The sequence below is a fragment of the Orbicella franksi genome, chromosome 6 (assembly GCF_964199315.1).
Source record: "Orbicella franksi chromosome 6, jaOrbFran1.1, whole genome shotgun sequence".
Taxonomy (NCBI): Eukaryota; Metazoa; Cnidaria; class Anthozoa; order Scleractinia; family Merulinidae; genus Orbicella; species Orbicella franksi.
The window spans coordinates 11187439-11209155 of record NC_138150.1 but is presented as its reverse complement, the minus strand read 5'-3'; the positions used below and the strand labels follow the sequence as shown (position 1 = coordinate 11209155).

The 21717-nt window shown below is 39.6% G+C and overlaps 3 protein-coding genes across 3 annotated transcripts in view; all 3 read right to left on the bottom strand.

Annotated features, from left to right (window-relative positions):
• Positions 1-21717, bottom strand: part of LOC145489400 (uncharacterized) — a 128060-nt gene that overhangs the window by 76563 nt on the left and 29780 nt on the right. The gene's annotated exons all lie outside the window — the stretch shown is intronic.
• LOC145491182 (CD151 antigen-like) overlaps positions 1-21717 on the bottom strand; it is a 37162-nt gene that overhangs the window by 2226 nt on the left and 13219 nt on the right. The window contains exons 1-6 of the mRNA XM_081470332.1: positions 7151-7490; positions 3921-4112; positions 3627-3701; positions 2917-3012; positions 2576-2731; positions 794-877 (exon numbers count right to left, since the gene is read on the bottom strand). Coding sequence (XP_081326458.1) covers positions 794-877; positions 2576-2731; positions 2917-3012; positions 3627-3701; positions 3921-4112; positions 7151-7270 — 723 coding nt within the window. The 5' untranslated portion in view covers positions 7271-7490. Of the gene's footprint in view, positions 1-793; positions 878-2575; positions 2732-2916; positions 3013-3626; positions 3702-3920; positions 4113-7150 lie in introns of the transcript that reaches the window.
• On the bottom strand, positions 10813-21437 carry LOC145491178 (beta-1,4-N-acetylgalactosaminyltransferase 3-like). The gene is made up of 4 exons (XM_081470329.1): positions 19173-21437; positions 14309-14828; positions 13068-13212; positions 10813-12375 (listed from the first exon to the last, which is right to left on the bottom strand). Exons 1-4 carry the CDS (start codon positions 20294-20296, stop codon positions 12227-12229), a joined length of 1938 nt encoding a protein of 645 aa, XP_081326455.1. The 5' UTR covers positions 20297-21437; the 3' UTR covers positions 10813-12226.

The window sequence follows — 21717 nt, the reverse complement described above, 5'->3', positions numbered from 1 at the left end:
AACTCCTTTTACCCTTCTTATTTTTTTTTTTTTCAAATAATGGAAACGTTTCGGTTTGACCTAAACGAAGCGATTGTTTGACTCGCTGCAATATCGGTGGCGCAGTTTAAGTTGAATCAAAAATACGTAAAGAAAGCGAGCGAAAGAAAGCATATCTTAATAAATTTACCCCGCTCAGTGTCATATAAAGTTGTCTTTATCATGTGGCAAACGATGTTGGTTAACGAGCAAGAAGATCCGTTTGATATTCCTTGTCAGCACGAGTCAAGCCCCGTGGCTAAAGACTCGGAAACTAATAGTGTTAAAAGGAAACTAATCGTAGAACCAATACGAACATCGGATCAAAGGATAAGTCTGCATACGAGCCAGGTAGCTCATCAGGCGGGAGCTTACTCTACAAAGTCTTCTACGGGAAGGCTCCGCCTGAGGTCCAACCCCTTACCTTTTTGTATACCATTTTGACAGCCGAGGAAAGGTACTCGGGCAAGGCATGCAATTATCACCGAGTTGGCCATAGTAATTTTATATCCAAAAAGCGAGTGGAATAATTGTTTAAAAAAAAATCAACCAAGAATATCGATAAATTTCGCTTATTTTGTTTTTGAAGTAATACACTCAGCTATATCATCTCCTGCTGATACAAACCTCTGGGGCTAAGATGTGCAGTGAATAATTTTAATAATAATAATAATAATAATAATAATAATAAATAAAAATAATTTTTGAATAATTTTACAAGCCAAGTTGTACTTCTACAAGCTTTAACTTTCATTTATTTTGCGCAGGTTCTTACCTGGACAGCACTTAGAAGTAATGTTACCAATCCCAGAATAAGCACATGCTCCCGAAAATACTCGCTTAACTTTGAGATACAACCCTGCAGCAAAATAAGAGAACAGACTGTGAAGTGAGAAGAGATCTCTATCGGAGCTGCCGTGTTGTGACAACATAATAGGCAAGGGAAAGCTCTGGCTAAAAGATAGGACTTGATAGGAAAGTTAAGTCAAAGTGATGGTTTATTCAGTCGTGTTCCGTTGATTGCGCTGAGGTCAAAATCAATTACAGTCGAAACTCTTTAGCAATACGGCCATCAAACAGCCACAACTAAGTGTCTGCATAATGAAAGTGTCTGTATTGCAGAGGAAGAGATCATATGTCCTTAAACTAGGGGTGTCCGTTTTATGGCGGTGTCCGAGGTTCGACTGTTAATAATGTTGGACCAAAAGCCCACACAAGCGCGGGCAGATTACTTGTTTTTATTACACATTGTAGTCACCATCTGTCTTCTCATTGGCTAAAAGCCTCCAGTTAATTCTGGAAAACAGCGCTACCTACAGATTGTTCACTAATCTGTATTAGTGAATAATCCGTAGGTTGCTCGCGCAATGCATGATTTCCAGGAGCAATATCAAGCTCACGTAAGAACATGGCTTGTCGAAAATAAACTGTGTTCGGTGCGATAATGTGTTTGTCGTTATTTTCTTTAAAACAATGTATAATAAAACAATTATGAGATTCGGTTTTGTGATATCCGAAATAATCAAGGTCTCGGTTAGTGTTATCAGCCTTAGCCTTCGGCTTCGGCTGATAACACTTACCTCGACCTTGATTATTCCGGATATCACAAAAACCTCATCCAATAAATGTTTATAATTTTGCAAACTTTCCAAGTCTGTTCTTCTGGATAGTCTGAAATGAATCATTCATGTTAACTTTCAGTAACAGATTTTAAGAGAAAAAAGAAGTCCGTGCGGTTTTCCCGATTTAGACGTTCGGTGGCCCCCAATTTTCTTTAGATAGATCACTTTGTCTCTAGTTTTCTCCCTTTTGCGAAACAAATCGTATATTAAAACTCTGACTTAATTAACCTGAACTTTTACAACAATAATTATAGAGCTTGTCGTTCTCAAAAATCCTATGTTTTCAGTTTTTGGGATTTTGGCATTTTTTTACGAGAAAATGACGTCACAAAATAAGCGCAAAATTTAGCTCTTCGTAGCAGGAGATATTTGACATTTGAGGGTCTGAAAAAACTTGCCGCAAGGATCTCAAACTGAAAAAAAAAATTAAATATGTCTATGGACTAAAAAGATATCATTTTTTTGAAATTTTCTACCATTTTTTTTACTAAAAATAGTATGATATTCAAATTTTTAAAAGTTAAATGTTTCGTGTGGAGAGTGATATTTCAAAGTCTTTTTCAGTTTTATAATGTTACAAAGTTTTAGATTCAAAAACTCAAAAACTTGTTAGTGTAGTGTACCTTTTGAGTCATTTGTGCCCACCGTGGGTTTACCCAAAAATTGCGACCCTAGCAAATTATAACGCTGCTAGATCCTGAAGTACACTGTAACGGGATTCGTTACTTTCAAAACTTTACGGCATCATGATGCTCATTGGAAATGACTGCATAAAAACTATATGGGTATCAATAAAAACTTTGAAACTGTACACTGTTAAATATAAAATTACCCGATAAGATCTCACTGATAATTAATCACCCTGCGAGCCCTCACTTAAAGCACGGTTCTCGACTGTTTAACAATAGCCTTTCAATGATAACAGTCTCTCACACCTGATGGTAGATATTTGAGGGGTGGTCCCTCTTGCCACATGCAGGGGTAATTGTCTTGCAACACGAGTTTGGAACTGATAAGTTCTGGTTTTCAGGCATCTGTTTCCAAGCTGTGACATTCCAAGACGAATAGCTTAGACTCCCACAACACTTGTGCTAGCCGAGAATAAACACACGTTCACAGATCAGTGTTGGCTCATAGCTAGTCGTCCTGCTGACACTAAAGTTAGTTAGTAACATAATTGGACAGAGTGGAGTGCAATTCAGGAAGTTATTGAACAATTAATTCAGGAGCTATTAGTTTGCGATTGGTTTTATACAAGGAAATATTTTTTCTTTACCCTTTGTTGAAGAGTGTCAAATGATTCTTTAATATCATCTGATGTTCCGTACTCATTCATTCTGGCGACACTGGCTTTATCTAAATCCTCCTCAATCTAGCAAAAAAACATAATAACAAGAAAGCAATCGAAATCACTGGCTAGGTGTTTAACCCATTAATTACACGTTAACTTTCGCTTTCGAGACGTAAAAACAAAAATATATTTATTTGTTCTTCCCTCAGTTAGATTACATTACAGTTGCTTTTATGATTCTAAACGACTAAAACTTCGAATTAAGAGATCGATAGCAAAAGTTTTCAAAACATTTTATTTCAAATTGGCATAAAAAGAAAATACGTATTACTTAATTAAAAAAAATCAGTGTAAATGCAGTTTCATTAAGAAACATATGTATTGTCTTTCTTACGAAAGACTACCCTGGGAAATAGTCACCTTTCCTTGATAAGGAAAGTTTGAAACGATAATTAAGGATAACGTTTCTACCATTTTGAGACACACTAGTTTTGTAAGTCTCTTCCTATGTGTGTCAGGCGCCGAGATAGCAGGGAAAACGGGAGAAGAGAAAACAGAAAGCGGGATCGATCGTGACGGGATTAGAGAGGAAGGTTACTCCTCTCCATGAGCCGGACCATGAAACCTATCAAAGCAGGATGTATGAGGTGCAAGTCTTTTCCGTGAAACCTGGATCAATAATGGTAACTTCTCACCTGAGCTCGATGAACGAATGCTGCAATTCCTACAGAGCATTCGATTACGAAGATCAGCGTCAACAAAATTAGAAACTGCAAAAGAGATGGAAACTTAACTAATATATACAGAAACCTAAGCATTCAGATTATACTGGGGACTGGGGACGATAGACAGGCACTTTGTTCCCAGGACTCCTCTCTTCTAATCGTAAGGACCGCCCACTCATTGTATGCTCTCGCATACTTAACTAAGCAAACCCAGAAATACTTGACGATACTATATTAACTAAAATAACAGCAGTAGCTACTTACCGAAATAAGGAAATATCTGTGTTCTTTGACAACTCCATAACAGCCGCAGATACACACAATCACGATGAGACCTCCAGTACCAATCATTAGACCAACTATGATCAAGAACCACGAGCTTCCTAGAAGTACACTGTACTTGTTCTCAAATACTAGTGTCCAGGCTCCTACTATCACTAGTGCGACGCCACTCAACTGAAAAATATTAAGGTTCTATTACAATGTGTTTGAGTCCCACAACTCCCTCTTTGAAAGTACCATAATAATAATAAACTTTTTACGTTTTCTCAACTTTTAATTTTTGCTATGTACAGGACTCTATGGATACTGCTGAAAAGACCACCTCCTGAAATTAACAAAATAGCCAAATGCGGAAAATGTTACAGACGCCAACAAGCTTAGGGGGTGGGGGTGGGGAACGTTTGTCAGTAATCAGAGAATTAAAACATCTGTGAAATGTTTTGTCATATTTTCGCTATTCTACAAGATATATCTGACTCTCAAACTTAACCATTTTACTATTGAACTTGGAGAGGATTATCCAATACAGACAAACTGATATCGATAAGGCCCGAAGAAACGTGCATCATGGTCTGTACGCTTTGAACGAACGTAGCCTTTCCGGGTGAGGCCCGAAAATTGTTTTGGGGACGCAAAAATATACAAACGTCTTATCTGAGCGAGGAAGCTCAGGGATATCCAACAAAAAACGTTTGTTAACAATGTATTGTTCTACCTATTATAGACAAACATGGCATTCTTGTTTGTTTTTCCGTGTTGCTGGAAAAACTTTGTTCCTTATCAGTTCGGCTAGCTTGATGCTAAGCCGGTAGATATTTTTTATAGCCAGCGGATTTTGCACCAAACCACTCTTCCTTTGTGTTAAACTGCATTTATGTGATCAGCTCTTGCCAGTAGCCCTAGTGGATCTTCATTAAACTTTTTCTAGCCAGCTCCAATAATTCCCACGAGTCAATTTCCAAGAAAAGAAAGCTTTTTCAGTGATAATATTCTGAAGAGAAAGGCAACAGCAAATAGGCTATTTTCCAAAACGAATTCCTCTGGAGAACAGCTCATTTGGCTTTGAGGGTCATACATGTACGTGGGCGGTTTATGATCCGCACGTTCTATTCAAATCAATGGTAAGACAATGCAATGAGTGTCTGAAAGTTATGGTAAGAGTCTACTGTTATGGTTAGATAGCCAAGAAACATCAAAGGCAGGTACTGAGATTCAAAACTTTACCGTTATCGTTTGATAACAAAACAACGACAAAAATTATAGTATTTCCGGACAAGGATAACACGCGCACGCAGTATCAGTGACCAGATATTGGTCGCAATCGGAAATTGTTTACATTTCAGACTGGGGACAATGTTTCTCCAAGTATGTTTATGTCCTTTCTTCCCAACAAGCGTCCGCGCTTAAGATGTTTTAAGGAAAAAAAACAGAGGCTTCTTTACTATGTCCGTTGGAGTCATCACGAAATTCATTGATTATCTTCCAACTGTAAATGCAAGTCTATTGGTCTAAAAACGGAGCTGAGTAAAGTGTGGAGTTTCTGAACATATTGCATTGTGGCCAATTTGTACGTGGGGATCGTGGAAACGCGATTCTTTCTTTTATTGGAAGCTACTACTAAAAATTCTGGTTAAATTACATGGCCAAAGGCCACGTCTTAAACACGAGCGAACATTTCTGCCGGAAATAATCGCGTTTAATTCCCCGCATACAAATTGGTTTTGCGATCGGATCGGATAGATGGCTTTTAATCCCGATTTGAAGACATTTCCCACTGATTTTAACAACATTCCTTCAAGGACGTCGAGCGATGCGGTTCATACCACGACGATATGTTTAATATACGCCATTTCGGAGTTGTCTCTTGCCTCTGAGCCAAAACGAGTTGAAAATGTGTTCCGCCTACAGGCTGACTTTCCATGCAGATCAAACTCATTTTCATGTGAAAGGTTTTGCATCAGGACTCGTTTCGAAACAGAGGCATAAGGTAAACTCGAAAATATCCTATTTATGTTCAGAAGGTCAGACGATAAGCAATCTTCAATTAAAACAAGGATACTAAACACTTGTTTTCAAGTCTTTTTACAAGACCTTGGTTTCCGGGTGTCACCCGTCTAGTCGAAGCGTCTACTCACAAACTTTAAATGATAAATACAATATAAATATAACATAATGGAAGTCATTCTCGTCCCGGCTGTTAACGCAAGCGTTTGGCGTCTAACAGGGTCTGAGGAGACATGCAAAAAAGACGATCATGCCATCACGTGATACAGACAAAGAACAACAATACAACTGGGACGAACACATACACGGAGCACGGAGTTTTGATTTATTTCAAAACATTTCACGTTTGACTGAATCACAACAGTAAAATGAACAAGAGGCGATGTATTTACGTTTAGAAACAGCACCCGAGAAATCGGCTTGACTGAAAATTGTCTTAGTAACACAGTAATCGCCGATTACTAAAATGCCTGTTATGTAAAATATCATTGCCATTTTGTCGGACATTGCCACGTTGGCGCATTTTGCGAGCTAAAAGGGAGAATTTGGCAAGCTAAAAGACGGTGAAATTTCATCACTTACAAATAAGCTTTATCGAGCTTTCTTTTCTTTTACAATTTAGAAACTCGAATGGCAAGATTTTGTAATTTTTGGCCAGCTTCGCCTGGTGTATTGCGTACTTTAGGGAAAATGAAAGCCATTTAACTTGAAAACGCTCGCGTGATTGTTCAGACTGTTTTGATGTTATTTTTTCAGTTTTTATTTTCTCACTGCTTTCCAAAGTGATAGTAATAGTATATACAGTCCATGTTCTCGGGCATAAATATGCCCTTCATAGAGCTCATTTTAACCCTCGCCTAGCGGCTCGGGCTAAAGTGAGTCTGAGTCGGGTCCAAAACATATTTATGCCCAAGAACATAAACTCTAAGTTCTTGTAAATCATTAAGTAAAAAACAAAAGGTGACCTTATTATAATTTTTAAAAAATGCATTATGTCTTCAATCAATTGGAATGCGTGATTATAATAAGGTTAATGATCGCTATGTCGCTATGTACAAGAATAGCCAAACCGCTCAGTCTTAAACTTTTCCCAACAGAAGTTCAATATAAAGATTAATATTTTTGACACATGTTATGTTTTTCACTTGACTTGATAGACTAAATACGCCACTAATTAAAGTGGAAGTCATCAGATTGTGTTTACTTACCCAATAAAAGAACGTGAACATGTGCATTGGCGCTTTCAGGCATCGAACACTGCAGCAGCGCCGCTCTTTCTTCTTCTTCAACTCAGCATTTTTCCACTCTGAATAGTCTGCCGGCACCATTGTGAAAAGCAGACAGGAGCACGGTGAATCCGGGCGAAAGGCACGGGAGGTCGCGACTTGTAAGTTCGCTAATACGAGCGTGCAAGCGAAATAAGAAACCTATACGTCCTGTACAAAACGTTGTTGGACGACGTGCGATTAGATTACAGAGCACATGCCCTTAATTAACACATTAACGAGAATTGTCAGAACAGGAATTTTTATGCAGATGAAAGTAACATTTTTTTGTTAAGTTCCTTGTCAAGTAAATATTGATTAAAATATTTCAAAACAAGTAATGAACAAGAGGACAATTAAATGTTTTTTGAAATTTATTATTCATCACAAAAAACCAACAATATATCTTGAGATGATGGATCAAAATATAACAACTCCCAACCTTGTGACAGTGTTTGTGACATATAGCACTAAAGTCTCAATTCACACGGAGAACTCACGATACCTAATCCTTTTAGGGAAAGTCAATAAAAAGATAACAAAGATTGAAGATTATATTTGGTTTCCGGCATGTTAGTTATGTGACCTCATCAACCTCGATCATAGCAAAGAGAAACTACAAGTAATTCTGACACTGACAGGAAAGAATGAGTGAAATTAAAGAGTTCTATACACGACCAACCATTCACGATAAGTGTATGATACTCTCTCTTTTTTTATAAGGATGTTGTATTTCCGGCCCAGAATGAGCATTCTTTTTCTCTGCCGAGTTTAGGCTGAAAATATCCTTGTGAATATTCTTAGATTACAGGATATACCAAAGTGGCCGAATACCGACACACCACGTCAAATTATCTTTTCTATCATGACTTTGATGACGTCAGAAGCAGTTTTAATTTGTAGCCACGTAACTTCTTGCAGAAATAGTATATAAGCATCAAACATACGACTAGTATTGATTTTGTGGCTTTTTTTTCTTGGCCAGTTTTGGCGTTTAGAGAAAGGAAGAATTTATACACGGTATAGTTGAAAACATACCGTGTATTGTCTTTGCAAATTTTCAACACAAAATTATATTCTTTTCAAACTCGCAGCATCGGGTTTATTCTTAAAATATTCTTTAAACTTCCCAAATTTCGGTCTCGATATTCTTATGAGATATATTCTTATCTAAAAAAAAGAGTGTAGGATACTTAAAAAAAAAATGGTGAGCGTCATTTGACCCGTCCATTTTCACAGTAAGGAGCATTGTATTGTATTTGCCATGTTTGGCGATTCTCTCTTCTTTTTTCCAACCTTACTTGACAAGACTGAACAGCCGAGAGTTAAGTTTCTACAGACATGATACGTAATTCTCTGATCATAGGACACTCAAGTATACCAGAATTAAATATGCATTCAAATGAAAGTATTCAACATTCAGCCGGCTATATATACCTCTGTGGCGCTACATGAACCCAACCAGTCTCAACCGCTAGAAAGGAGTAAACGCTGTCTCGTTGATTACAGTAAAATACTCTTGTCTCATCTTTAAGATGTTCAACAGTAGTGAATTCGTCTTACAAGCTGCAAGAGACTGAATGACTTAGTTTTCGATGTAATTTAAACTCTTTATAGGACTAGGTTTTTTAAAACTATTCAGTGAAGTTTTAAAAAACTGAAGGTTTTTTTATGTTGGTCAAACGCGGCGGCATTTGCATCAACGCGTAGACGAGCACAAGAATACGTCTTCCTCCATTGGAAAACATTTTCGTGTGAAACATTCTTATGTGCCCGAAGGATCTTACCAAGAATTTTACCACCTTAAAAAAGTGCAAGAACAAGTTTGACTGTCTCATTTATGAAATGTTTTTATTAATGAACTGAGACCAAGTCTCAATGTAAAGTCACAGACTCAATTCGTGCGAAAGTTTAAATTATTTGAAGTAAAAACTAACGGTAAAAGCGCGCGACGTTTCGACCGAACTTCGGTCATTATCAAGCTTAAAAGTGAAGATAAAAATTTTTGCATAAGTATAAATATAAAACAAAGAAGTAAAAGTATGTTAAGTATGAAAATGTAAAAAAGGGTGTTACAATAAAGTGCATGGAAGAATAGCAGTAATTAAAAATGATTAAACTCCCTGAGAGAAACCCAGCTCTGAGAGTTTTGGGGGTCTCATTACTGAATTAATTTGAGCATGTTCCTTATCTCTGCGAGGCGGCTGGTCAGCTATATCACACATCTTTCTCCACGCACTCGTGAGACCTGACATTTTCATAGTTATTTTTTCATATAAGACCGATGTACTCACATGTATAGCCATATATGGCCATTTTAGGCAGCAAACTAACCGACCACGGATATTGTAACTAATTTTTCGTGTGATACAAACACTTCGTTATTGTTGTTGCTGGTGTTCGTAAAAATATATAACGTGAGTTTCATGCTTTGATGCGTTTCTAACTCTACAAAGAACCATTTCAGTATCTATGATTGGGTGTTGCTCTGTTTTACTGAATTTTTTTTTTGCGCGCAAACGGTAACATACTTAACGTCATCAGTATGGGAGGGATGCCGTTAGGGACTTATTTCAGACGTCGTCACTCTGCGGGCGCGGGGATCTCTCTCTAGACTCTCTTCTCCCCAGGCTGCTTGTGTCTGACAGCTTCGGCATGATTTTTCGGTTATGCGCTATTTGCGCATTTTTTTGTTGTCTCTCAGAATTTTGTTTCTAGTAAGAGCTCATGGGCTCCTGGTGTTAGGGTATTTTATAAGTGTGACGTACAGGGTACAGTGGAACCCCGCCTTACGGCCACCCCGTTAATACGGCCACCTCGAATAAAAGCTCAGTCAGTCATTTTCTGATTCAAAGAACTCCTTCGATACGGCCACCCCGTTAATATTGCAACATTTTTGTGGCCCATTGGATTGGCGCGGATTAACCGGGTTCCACTGTACGGTGAAACCCCGCCTCTACATGGCCACCTCGTTATCACGGTCACTTCATTCTGGCCCGAGCAAAAGCTCAGTCAGTCATCAGTTTTCTGATTCAAAGAACGCCCACCCCGTTAATACGGCCAGGTTTTTGTGGTCCGTTGGTGACCGCATCAATGTACGGTGTTCCACTGTACTTGTATACCAACAGGCTCAAATTGAACAAATATTGAAATAAAGAGCTGCTATGTTTGCGAATGTCGATAAATTAACCTGTTCCAGGTTTTATCGTGGCCCACGAGAACAAACGAGCATTCTCAGACGATTATTGACCATTCGTATGTCAGCAAGAACCACTCCATCGCCGATAGGAGCGCAATTCCTGTACATTTCAGTGATCACGCACTTAACATCTATATAGGTCGAATTCTTTAGGTCGGAATGCCAATAGCACCTTCCCGCGTCACTGAAAGGATATCTTTCAAACCTCATTCTTAGAAAACTACTTCACTGTGATGGGCAAATATCGTTAATCTTTAATTTGCACTGCATGCAGCGCAGATTAATAGATGCATATCAATTCTCGAGCAGTCCAGTAAGAATTTACACTACTGTGGTATTTGCAAATTCTTTCAAATAGCACTAGCCTGCTGCCTAGCACAATTTTGAAAGAATTTTTAAATGTCACTCGTAATATAAATCTTTAATTCCGATTACCTATACTTAATCAAAAGATGCTTTTCTAACCGATGTCACAAACATTACCGGATTGAAAGTTGAATCAATAAATTCTCAGGTATACGGGTTGTGTTGACATAATGCAGGACAGAGACTTGCACTACCACAAAGAAGTAAAATCCAGCTCTTCCTATCTCTAGAGATAATTAGAAAATTGAAAATCATAGCCAACAAGATGGTTTTGAAGAAGTGTATTAAAAGAGGATAAATTGCTATTGGCCAAGTTCTTTTTTTGCGTGTTTATGGACCAAGATGGCGTCGAGGTCCATAAACACCACCCCACCCCCCCCCCCCCTCCAAAAAAAAAAAAAAGAACGAGGTCAATATCCAGCCATCTTGACCGAACAAGCTTGATCAATAACGGATTTATTAAATGGCTTTCGGGGAGATCTTTCTTGCGGGACACGTCGGGTAGTCCCGAACGGGCAGGATAAGTAATTAATTAAATAAGTAATTAATTAAACACACAAAAAAACCATTGATTCTGAAAAGTTTGTTGTACTGAAAGAACAAACATCTGAGTCCAGTGTTCGTTAATTTGTGGTAGGAATTTTCAGACAAACAGCAGACGTGCACTTCAGATAAGTCGTTAAAACGTATCTTAGAACTTTTTTGCCGCTGGCTTTTGATAATTCACAATTTATGCTCCCAGCCAAACTTCCTGCAATGAAAGTGTTACGAAAACATCCCAGTTTTTCTTACATTTCTAACATTATCTTCCCTCTTTTAACATTCAGTAAATTCAAATAGTTCTTTGATAAACATTTTGACTGATTAGAATAATGTTTTTGCGGATAAACTATTCAAAACATGCAAGTTTACTATCCCCAGTGTCTTTGTGCTGCTCATGTTGCCATTGTTCTATGTGATTAAAATTGTTTTACCGCTTTCTGTGAAAGCAAAGCATTATGATTAGATAAGGGTTTTTGATTAGATGTAAAAACAGTTACATATAAACTTCAAGACAAAATACTTAAACAAACGTTGAATTAGTTTAGTATCTAAATGTGTCATTTAGAATCGAAATTTTAAAGGCATTTCGACTAGAAGGCATTCTCGACCCAATTCCATTCCCCAATGCTCCGTTGGACCATGCCTGTTTCCCGTTTTTCAATGTTCGTTGGCTGAATGTAGTAGCAATCACGATTGAAGGCAGTGTGACACACAGTGGCTAGCTATAGTTTCCTTGGCTTTTGAACTGTAAAGTTCTCGTGTTATTGAGTGCACGTTACATGCCAAACTGGGCCAAAATTAGAATCTGCAAAGACTCTGCAATCTAGGGTGTGTGGCTGCAAATCCGCGCAGTAAAATCGAACTTACAGAAACGCTGTCAACTTTACTACAGAATCCAGGATTATCACACTCTAATTCCACTTTCTTTGTTTGGCATGATAATGATGATAAAGACCCGGATGTTTGATTCGTTCCACTTCCATCGGTAACATCATCACACGGTCTAGTAGATCCCAGTCCTCCCCGCCCCAATTGTATTGGAAGTCCTTCGTATTCATTCCTAGCAATGTAAAGAGAGAAACATTTGAGAGAAATTGTCACAGTTCAGAAGCGGGAAACAGCATAACTCTTCCTCGAGCGTGGAGATCAGCAGATGTGTACTGCGCATTTTTCACATGATATTGTATTGTAAACTCACAACGTGACCAGCTCCCAGTTGGCTTGATGGTTCACTTAGTAGAGCACTGCACTGGCATCGGCAGAGGTCATGGGTTCGAATCCTGTTTAAGCCTGAATTTTTTTCAGGTGTTGTTTCCACAAATACCTTAAATACGTTCATAACTACGGTGATCTTACATGTTGTATATAAACTTACGCCTGATTAAATAAAAATGGTCGAGAAAAATGTATAAACGTTGAACGACAAGTCCCAGTGGTTTTCTGAGAAACGTGAGAACGATGTCGGACTTGCATCATAGAGCATGTACATGCACTACAGCGTTTACGATATCTGACACGGAGATCATGTAATGCTTCTAGGAAAAAGATATTTGCTAATAATATTAGCCTGGCTCGTTTGATCTCGCCATAAGTATTTTGGCTTGACTGCGTCTCATCAAAAAAGGAACCATGACTCTTTATCATCTACTGTTTTTCGTTACAGTGTAGGAAACAGTCATGCCCATTTCACAAATGACGATATGTATTATGCAGGATGAAATGATTTAATACAATAAATATGATTGCACTTACCACCAAATCTGTCCCAGTCTGATTTATAAACAGCCATAATTCCATAGCCATTCACTTGCCAAAAACCCCGATGCAGGGTGGAAGAACTTTCACAGTCCAGACGACCAACTACAGGAAAATACGCCATTCGACCTACAATGGTGTTCTATGAAAAAAAAAAAGATTTTGTTCAGAATGAAAGCAGATGTTTCAAGATACCAACGACTACAAACAGTTAATTTCTAAGACGGGTTGAAAGGCATTGCTAGTTCTTTTCCTAGATTACGTTAGTCTTAAGGCCGGCACACACGAGGCGACTACTCCCTGCGACTACTCCCTGCGACAAGTCGCGGGGACAAGTCCCATCGTGTGAACTGGCCATTCCCTTGGTGTAAACTCTTAAACTAGTCGCGGGGACAAGTCCCACCGTGTGAACTGGCCATTCCCTTGGTGTAAACTCTTAAACTAGTCGCGGGGACAAGTCCCATCGTGTGAACTGGCCATTCCCTTGGTGTAAACTCTTAAACTAGTCGCGGGGACAAGTCCCATCGTGTGAACTGGCCATTCCCTTGGTGTAAACTCTTAAACTAGTCGCGGGGACAAGTCCCATCGTGTGAACTGGCCATTCCCTTGGTGTAAACTCTTAAACTAGTCGCGGGGACAAGTCCCATCGTGTGAACTGGCCATTCCCTTGGTGTAAACTCTTCAACTAGTCGCAGGACTAGCCCCCTCGTGTGTGCCGACCTTTAATATTAAATATCTCTTGTCCTAACTAGTCAATACTTGATCACATCCGTATAGAGGTAAGAACATGTCGACAGATATTCATAAATTTCACTGCTGAGTCACTGTCGGGCCTACGAAGAGTCTAGATTCATTCCTGACAGGGACTTTGGGAAGAGTGTTGTAAGGAGGGGGGAAAATAGAATCATAACGATAATTCTCTTTTGAAGAGCGGACCTAAACCCCGGACAAAAGTAGTTGGGACAGTTGAGCTAGATCACGTATCCCCCATCCCCCCTAATCAATGTTGAAAAACGTCGCGGTTTGTTTGTTTGTTTGTTTATTTTTTCCCAACAAAAAGGGAAAAGATCTCCTGATTATCAACAATGTAAGTGGGGGAGGGGAGAACTTGCTTCGCGTCCCAACTGTTTTGTCCGGGATTGTAGAATGGTTCCACACCTGGGTAACAACACCATCCTTGGTATCAATGTCAAAGTTATCCGAAGTTCTATATTGATACAAATACATAAGGTACATACCATTCGCACACTGTCCATTATCTCCGGGGGTACATCAATATGCAGATCAAACAGGAAAACTATGTCATGCGCATTCGGGACTTGTTCAACCGCCTTGTTTAGAGCGAGAGTCTTGAAGAATTTACCCGTTAATGAAACAATAGTATGTCTACTGCTGAGAAGAGATGTGTTAAACACCTTGCCCATATCAATATCTTTACTTTCAAAATCAGCAATAACGACGTGAAAGTTCGTATCACCGGTTAATAAGCTGGCATCAGTCAGCTGATTAATAAAATGATGCACCCAGTTTCCTTGCTCCTTAACAGGGAGAATGAAGTACACTGTAGCGTTGTTATTCCAGTTGATTCCTTCAGGAAGGCACAAGGTGTCATTTCCTTTCTTCTGATACACATGCTCTGACAGTCGAAATGATTGATCGGTGTTGTCTAAGCCAAGTTCGAGGTTCAACAAGAAACGGTCGCCATTCTTGGGGTCTGGCTTGTGAATCACTTTGTGAATTTTTTTCAAAGAATATTTCCTGAAATGAACCAAAAAGAAGAGAAAAAGGAATGCATGACAGATACGTTTCATTCAAATGAGCTCAAAGTGAACCAGGAGGGAAAACTCTTTAGGGTTTTGGGCGGGTGTGTGCCTCCCATACCCATGACATGACTTATACCTGTCCTATACGAATCTTCAGACCTGGCCACTGTTAAATTAATGGCCGTTTGAGTATCACAAGTAGTACTGGTCATGACAAGTGATTTTATTTTTAGTCATTTCATTTAGCGTTCGAACACTGGACGAGCGCAAAAAGCGTCTGGTTACAGGACGTTCACTACGCGTCAGACGTTCTTATAGCACTACTGGAAATTTGCATAGTTAATTTTACAAATCGCCCGCAGCCGTACACGGAATCTATCGGAGAACAGGGCGCTTATGCGTGGTTAGAACGGCAAGAGCTTAAGGACGTTCGCGCTAACTGTTTCTGCGCATCATTCATTCACACGCCACGTCGTGCATGAGAGCGCGCGCGTTAAGTACTAAAATGAACAATGATAGGGCAGATGGCCATTGCTATAGCTTAGCTTGGATTAACGATCTTGGAAGTTCGGTGGCCCCTTCTTTTCTTTCCAGAAACATATTTTATTTACAATTATCTCCATATTGTCCAAAAATGAACAAAAACTCAATGTGGGAAGTTAAAAAAAATTCAAGATTTCTGTCCACGGGACATCGAATCCTGCCATCTTGCGGCTGCAAGGCGCGCGAGACTATGGTCGCTAAATGCGAACTTGTTCTTTAAGGAACCTCACCAGTTGACTAAATTCTCTTAATAGGTCCACTTAAACAATATTTGACAGAGGACATTTCACTTCAAAGATCTAATTGCAATATTTTTGACCTGTGGCCTTATTCGCTAACAAAGCCCGATTTTTCAGATTTAGGGTGTTCTTCCGGGCATGTTCTCTCCAAAACGAAGTCGGTGACCCTCCATTTTTTTACATTTCTTACATAACTAACTCATCATCTTACAGTGGTAAAAGTCTCAGAATTTTCGCGCGACCGTCCTTAAACCCGAAGTAGCGAAAACCCGGGCGGAACAAGCGAAACCATCGAAACAAAATCACGCAAAAGAACTAGCGAATCGAGAGAAACAAAAGTGGCACCGCCCGCCGTGTGAGATTTTCAACCTTGCGATCAGTTGGTTTCTCTTAAACCGAACGCTCGACGTAACAGAAACCAACTGCTCATAGGGTAGAGATTTCCAAAACGGTCTAGTACAAAACTCGGACCAGATAAAATCGTGCGAAATGAACGTAATAATGCAAAAAATAAAACCAAGCGTAAAAAATAGCGGGGTGAAAACAAAACAGAGAAAACAAAGAAACATTGACGTAATGCGAAAACATCAAGCGTATAAGATTAACAACATAAATGATTTAAAAGTTTGGCCATACATTTATTTCTTAATTTTGGACGTTGACAGTTTGGTTTCTTTTCATATGATCGTTTTCACGTTTTTTACGTTTTTAGCATAAGCCGACATGCGCAAATGTAGTAACATGTTGCTAAGTAACGCCTTTTGTTGTACATATATTAATACAAATAGTACTCAGGTTACGCAACAGTCGAAATATAAAGATGACAAAGATTTGTATGGGAAAAACGGTTATATTCTTGAGCCTAAAAAATGCGATGGAGTATGAATAAAAATAAACCTCGCTTCAAATGTGTGTCACCTTGGTTCCCGTGAGGTTTCTTGGCCGGTTTATGGCCATTTGGGTGATTTTTAGCTTACTGCTTTAATTGTCGGTATCTTAAATCTAGAGCCCGATCTAGAGAACAAAGCAGTGAAGCTAAATTAAATGATCATAAATCGGCCTAAAAACCTCACGAGAAACAAGGAAACACACACTTGAAGCGAGGTAGGTTTATTTTTATTCATACTCCTTCGTATTAGAATATAACCGTTTTTCGCATGCAGATCTTTATATTTCGATTGTTGCGTGCGTAACCTGAAAACTAATGTATGTACAAGAGAAGTGCATCAGCGAGCGTGGACCACCTGCGATACTTATATGCTTATATGCGCTGGCGAAAACCAGCCTTGTAGCGGTTGAAAACTGCCACGTTTAGCTCAAAATGTCGCCAGTTTCTTCTCTACTCACCCGAACTATAGTTAGGAAATTCAGGTTTCGATGGTCCAAAACAATACAACCTAGCTATTGTTATACTGAAGCTGGATGAATGGTCTAAACGGAAAGCCAGTCCCTCTTACAATATGCATTTAGCACAAGCTATGAACATAAAATCTTTAGCCAAGCGTGGAAAGTAAAAGATTGGTTATGGCTTAACCACAGAACCCTTAACACACTTGCATCCTTTGTAACACGTTCTAAAGTTTGAGGTTTATTCTTAATTCTCGACGACTGTTTCCCGCGCAGAACCAGACAATGAGCTACAAAGCCATCTGCGCGCTGCCAACCATGTTTGCCATCACAGGTCACAAGTTGACAAGGGCTGACAGGATCTACATGTTGTAATAAATTACGATGCAACAAAAGAATCAACAAGAAAACTTGGTTAAGCTCTCCAGCTCAAATATTAATTTCAACAGTAGATATTTTAAGTGGCATTTAATTTCTGACCGACTTGTGTTTCTCAGAAAGTTCCGACTTTTTCGTCGAGAAACTTCATTTGTCATCGATATCATCATAATTGAGGCGTCTTTTCGCCGCCTTTGATGTAATATATCAAACACAAGAGGTGCGTGTTTCATCGGGATATCCAAACACCGAAAGGAGAGTTGAAAATACGACGCGAAGCAGAGTATTTTTGACGAAATTCGAGGTGTTTGGATAGCCGATGAAACACTGTCTCAAGTGTAAAACAAAAACAAAAACTAAGGAGTAAACGATGAAATAAAACCGTCAAAATCTATGCTGATTAAGACTTGATGCTGGTTTTGACTTGATGAATTATTAATGAGTTTGAGAATGATGTTTCTAATTCCGGAGAAGACGGCATAATAGGGAGTTTAAGACAACCACGACGGCAACAGAAACGGGAACGTCACTGAACAAAAGGTTTAATGAGCAGAAGAATGGCTGTGAACGTTATAATTCTTGGTGCATTTCTTTTGCTGTGTTTAGACTTGAACGGTTTACCGAGGTACCAGAGTTTACTTACCTAAGTAAACATTTTCCGTGTGTAAACGCCAACTGATACTTTGGTAAATGCCGCAAAAGACAAAAGAAATTTAACCGAGGTAAAAGTTGTAATTACCCTGTGATCAGGCATGGTTACAGTTGGTAACCAAGGTCAAGATGACAGATATATCCGCTTGTGGCGGTGTAATATTTCACTTCCCGTGGTGAGCAGATTGCGCGATTATCGACAAAGCGTTTCTATTCCAGTTTTCACCAGGCGATCATGGCAGATAACGTGGAAAGATTGGATCGATCTTCTTACAGCGAACAATCCGTCACGTAAAAGAGAGCACTGTATTTTTCATTCTCAGTATTATTAACAACTTTCTCTAGACAAACTTCGATCCTATGTTGTGTAATTATTGTAGATATATTTTGCCACCAGGGAGGATGCTGCATATACAACGTATCCGTGCATACTCTGGGTATGATCAAGCAGCTGAATTTTCGCCGTAATATTATGGAATGAGGTCCTCGCCTATGAATATGATGCCACCTCAATTTGCTCCTGTTCCACTGCGGTGGGATCCTTGTCTAAGTTCGATTTCATGACGTTGATAATACAGCGCGCGCGAATGTTGAAAGATCAACTTGAGTTATTTGAGCCGGTATAAACACTGGACGAATGTACCAAGGTTAAGTAACTTGACCTTAGTAACTGTTTACCTTGGTAAAAGCTCAAATGTAAACACAGCATTTGCCGTCCTCTGCAAAACAACAACGTGAAATGACCAAATTCTGCGTTGCCTGGAGAACGTGAACCATGACGGCTAATTTTTAACTTTTTATTTCAAATTTATCGCTGTATCCCACATTCAGTTTTGTGATAGGTAGTTTTGACAGAGAGAAAAACAGAGAGAAAAGAACTCTACGACTTTAGAGTAACTAACGCGAGATTCGTGGGTAAAATATAAAATCCACGACGCCGTCGTGGTAGCTCAGACTCCCAAATACTTTGACCTTGTAAACATAACCTTACTGCGGTCTCCAAGAAGGGAATTAATATATTTACAAAATTTTTTAAAAAGTTTATACTGTACTTTATACCTCTCCAAGAACCAACATCAGTGCGTCACCAAGCAGAATAACGAACGCTCACCTTTACCTTCTAAGCCTTTAACCCAACTATTAAATCATGCCAATAAAAAATAGTGTGTTTAAAAACTTACCTAGACCGCAGGGAGATAACAAATTTGTCTACAACGGACTTAATTCTGTTGTTATCAGCAAGTGCATTTGGTTTCGTCCAATACGGTCTAAAGTCGCTTTTCATCATGTCCGTGTCGTCTTGTGGAAATACATGCGACTCGTTTGCCATCCAGTTCCAGGCAGCTTCATACTTACTGAGTTTCCTTCGCACCAGAAAGCTAGGGCTGTACGTACAACTCGGAATAGAGTTAATGTAGTCTTTCTTGTTAAAGAGTGGAAGCCGATAAAAATAGTATAAAGTGCTCTTGCTCTGAAATGAAGTAATGTTTTGTCTGCCTGCGTGTGGGGGAATTGTTTCGTGATTGCTATTGGCAGAAAAATTTGACAAGTACCTCGAAGAAATAATTTCAAACGATGTATTTCTGTAAGACCAATATACAGCAACATGAGCGGCGCCAGCACCTTGCTTACTCAATGACTCGATGTAATATTTCTTGCCCGCGTGAAGAAGGATTTCTTTAGAAATTTGCTCAGGATATTTCTTGTAGTCTCCTTCTGCAGTCCAAGCCGATCCATGAGGCGAATAAACCCGCGCGATCATCTCGCTTGAAGCGGGATCTTCATTTCTACTCAGCCACAACTCTGATGTATCATCTGATGTGATGGCAAACTTATACATGCCGCTTACCTGCGGATGAACAAATCCAAAAATCCTTTCTCCACTATCTACACTGGGAAGCTGAGTTCTTCGAAATTTCGAAACAAAAGAACGCTGGCTTGGAAAGTAAGGGAAATGAGGCCAGTTTCTTAAAGTATCGACGCTCATTCCGCATATTTCAGACCACATGTGAACGTTCAAACTTCCGAAAGACGTCGAAATATCGCGCTCAAGTTTTCGCTCGGGCGTTGACGCTTCTGTTTCTTTGGCGATATTATCCTCAGTGGTTCGTGTTGATGCACAAATACAGTCGTGTGAAACATTTGCAGAGCTTGGTTTCTCGACCACTGGTATAGAAAATCTTACATCAGGAGCGACGAAAAATATGAAACATCCTATGAAAGGTAGTACCACCAAAACTAAAAAGAGAAGACGTCGCTTAAGGAATAATCTTCGCAAGCGAAAATTAACCGACCATACCGCCATTGCTGAAGTTTCCGCGTTTCTGTGCAAAGCACGTTTCGGCAAAGTCACGCATTTCCGGTCAGTGGTCTTGCGTGGCAACTGTGGAACGAGCGTGTGAATGTATGCGTGTGGAATGTGTGAGTAATGCAAATCAGTTTCATAACTTGGGTGTGTAACATTTTCAGTATCGGTTAGTCGAATAAATGGACTCGTCGAGTAAAAGTCGTCTCTTGAAAACTACATGGTGTCAGGAGTAAAGAAAATCCGCATCGCCTGGTCTCTCTGACAATCTAACAGTCAATTATGCGTCAGTCAATTCCAGCAGTGCCCATCCCCCCGGGCTAACTACCCAAGCATTAGCATTTTTTTTTTTAATAAATGGGCAAATATCCCAGGGTGGGGACGAAGAAAGAGGGCAAATGCCCCGCCCCCGGGATCGTCGCCTTCCAACACCTCTGCAGTTTTTTTATTAATCAGTGAATAAAACGTTCAACTGTTCAGTATTTTAATGGTACGGTAAGACTTCAAGGACAACAGTACGTGTTAATTGATTCTGATTATATTTATTTCTTTATATTTGTTTTTCAACAGTTTGCTAGAGGATAGCTGGGATCACGGCGGACGTGCCTCCAGCCGCGAGCGATGATAGTTGCCTGTTTTTGCAGGCTACTTTTTCTGAGAAGAATCAAGACATTTCAAATGATGATGCATTGCATTTTAAGCTCGCAAGATCTGTCTTGAAGATCGCATCATTTGAATTCGCAAACCTTAAGTATTTTAACTCCACTTTCATGAATTTAAAAAATGCTAGACTAGTTTTGAATTCGAAATGCAAAATAGTCGTGTTCACATCAGTGACTGTTTTGTGATAAACAAAATATAGTTCACCTTGTCGCTTATATTTATACGCTTTGTAATGAAAAGAAATATCTAAAATTGAGAAAACACACCTTTAAAACATCTACAAGTTTCTCTAGTCCCTGACGGACAAGTCATTGTTCGACAAATGCCTCGTCTTTCCCGATAAACTCAACCATGGCACTTTCGAAAACACGTGTGTCAAATGCCCGGGGGTCGCCCCAGGGTACGCAAATGCCCAGCCCCCGGGCCGCGATAAAATTGCAGATGCACCACCCCCGGTACTGACAACGTGAGCAAATGCCCCGCGGTTGCCCGGGTGGGGGGGGGGGGGATGGGCACTGCTGGAATTGACTGATGCATTATCGCAGATGGTCTACGAAAACCCGAACCATTGAGCTTCCAGGGTAATGTCGCGCTAAACTGGAAACATTTCGCCCAAGAGGTGGAAATATTCATCGCCGCCGCTCACGAAGAAAAGGACGACAGAACCAAAGCGTACATCTTCTTGAATTTGGCAGGAAGAGAAGCGATTGAAAAGGAGAAATCTTTTGCTTACGTTCCCGCTATGGTGAACGAAGATG

Excerpts from the sequence above, each read along its gene's own strand:
- LOC145491178 (XM_081470329.1), bottom strand. The coding sequence starts at position 20,296 with ATGGCGGTATGGTCGGTTAATTTTCGCTTGCGAAGATTATTCCTTAAG. Across the intron at positions 14,829-19,172 it reads GTTATCTCCCTGCGGTCTAG|GAAATATTCTTTGAAAAAAA; the intron begins GTAAGTTTTTAA and ends GGTTCATTTCAG. Across the intron at positions 12,376-13,067 it reads AGACTGGGACAGATTTGGTG|GAATGAATACGAAGGACTTC; the intron begins GTAAGTGCAATC and ends TTACATTGCTAG.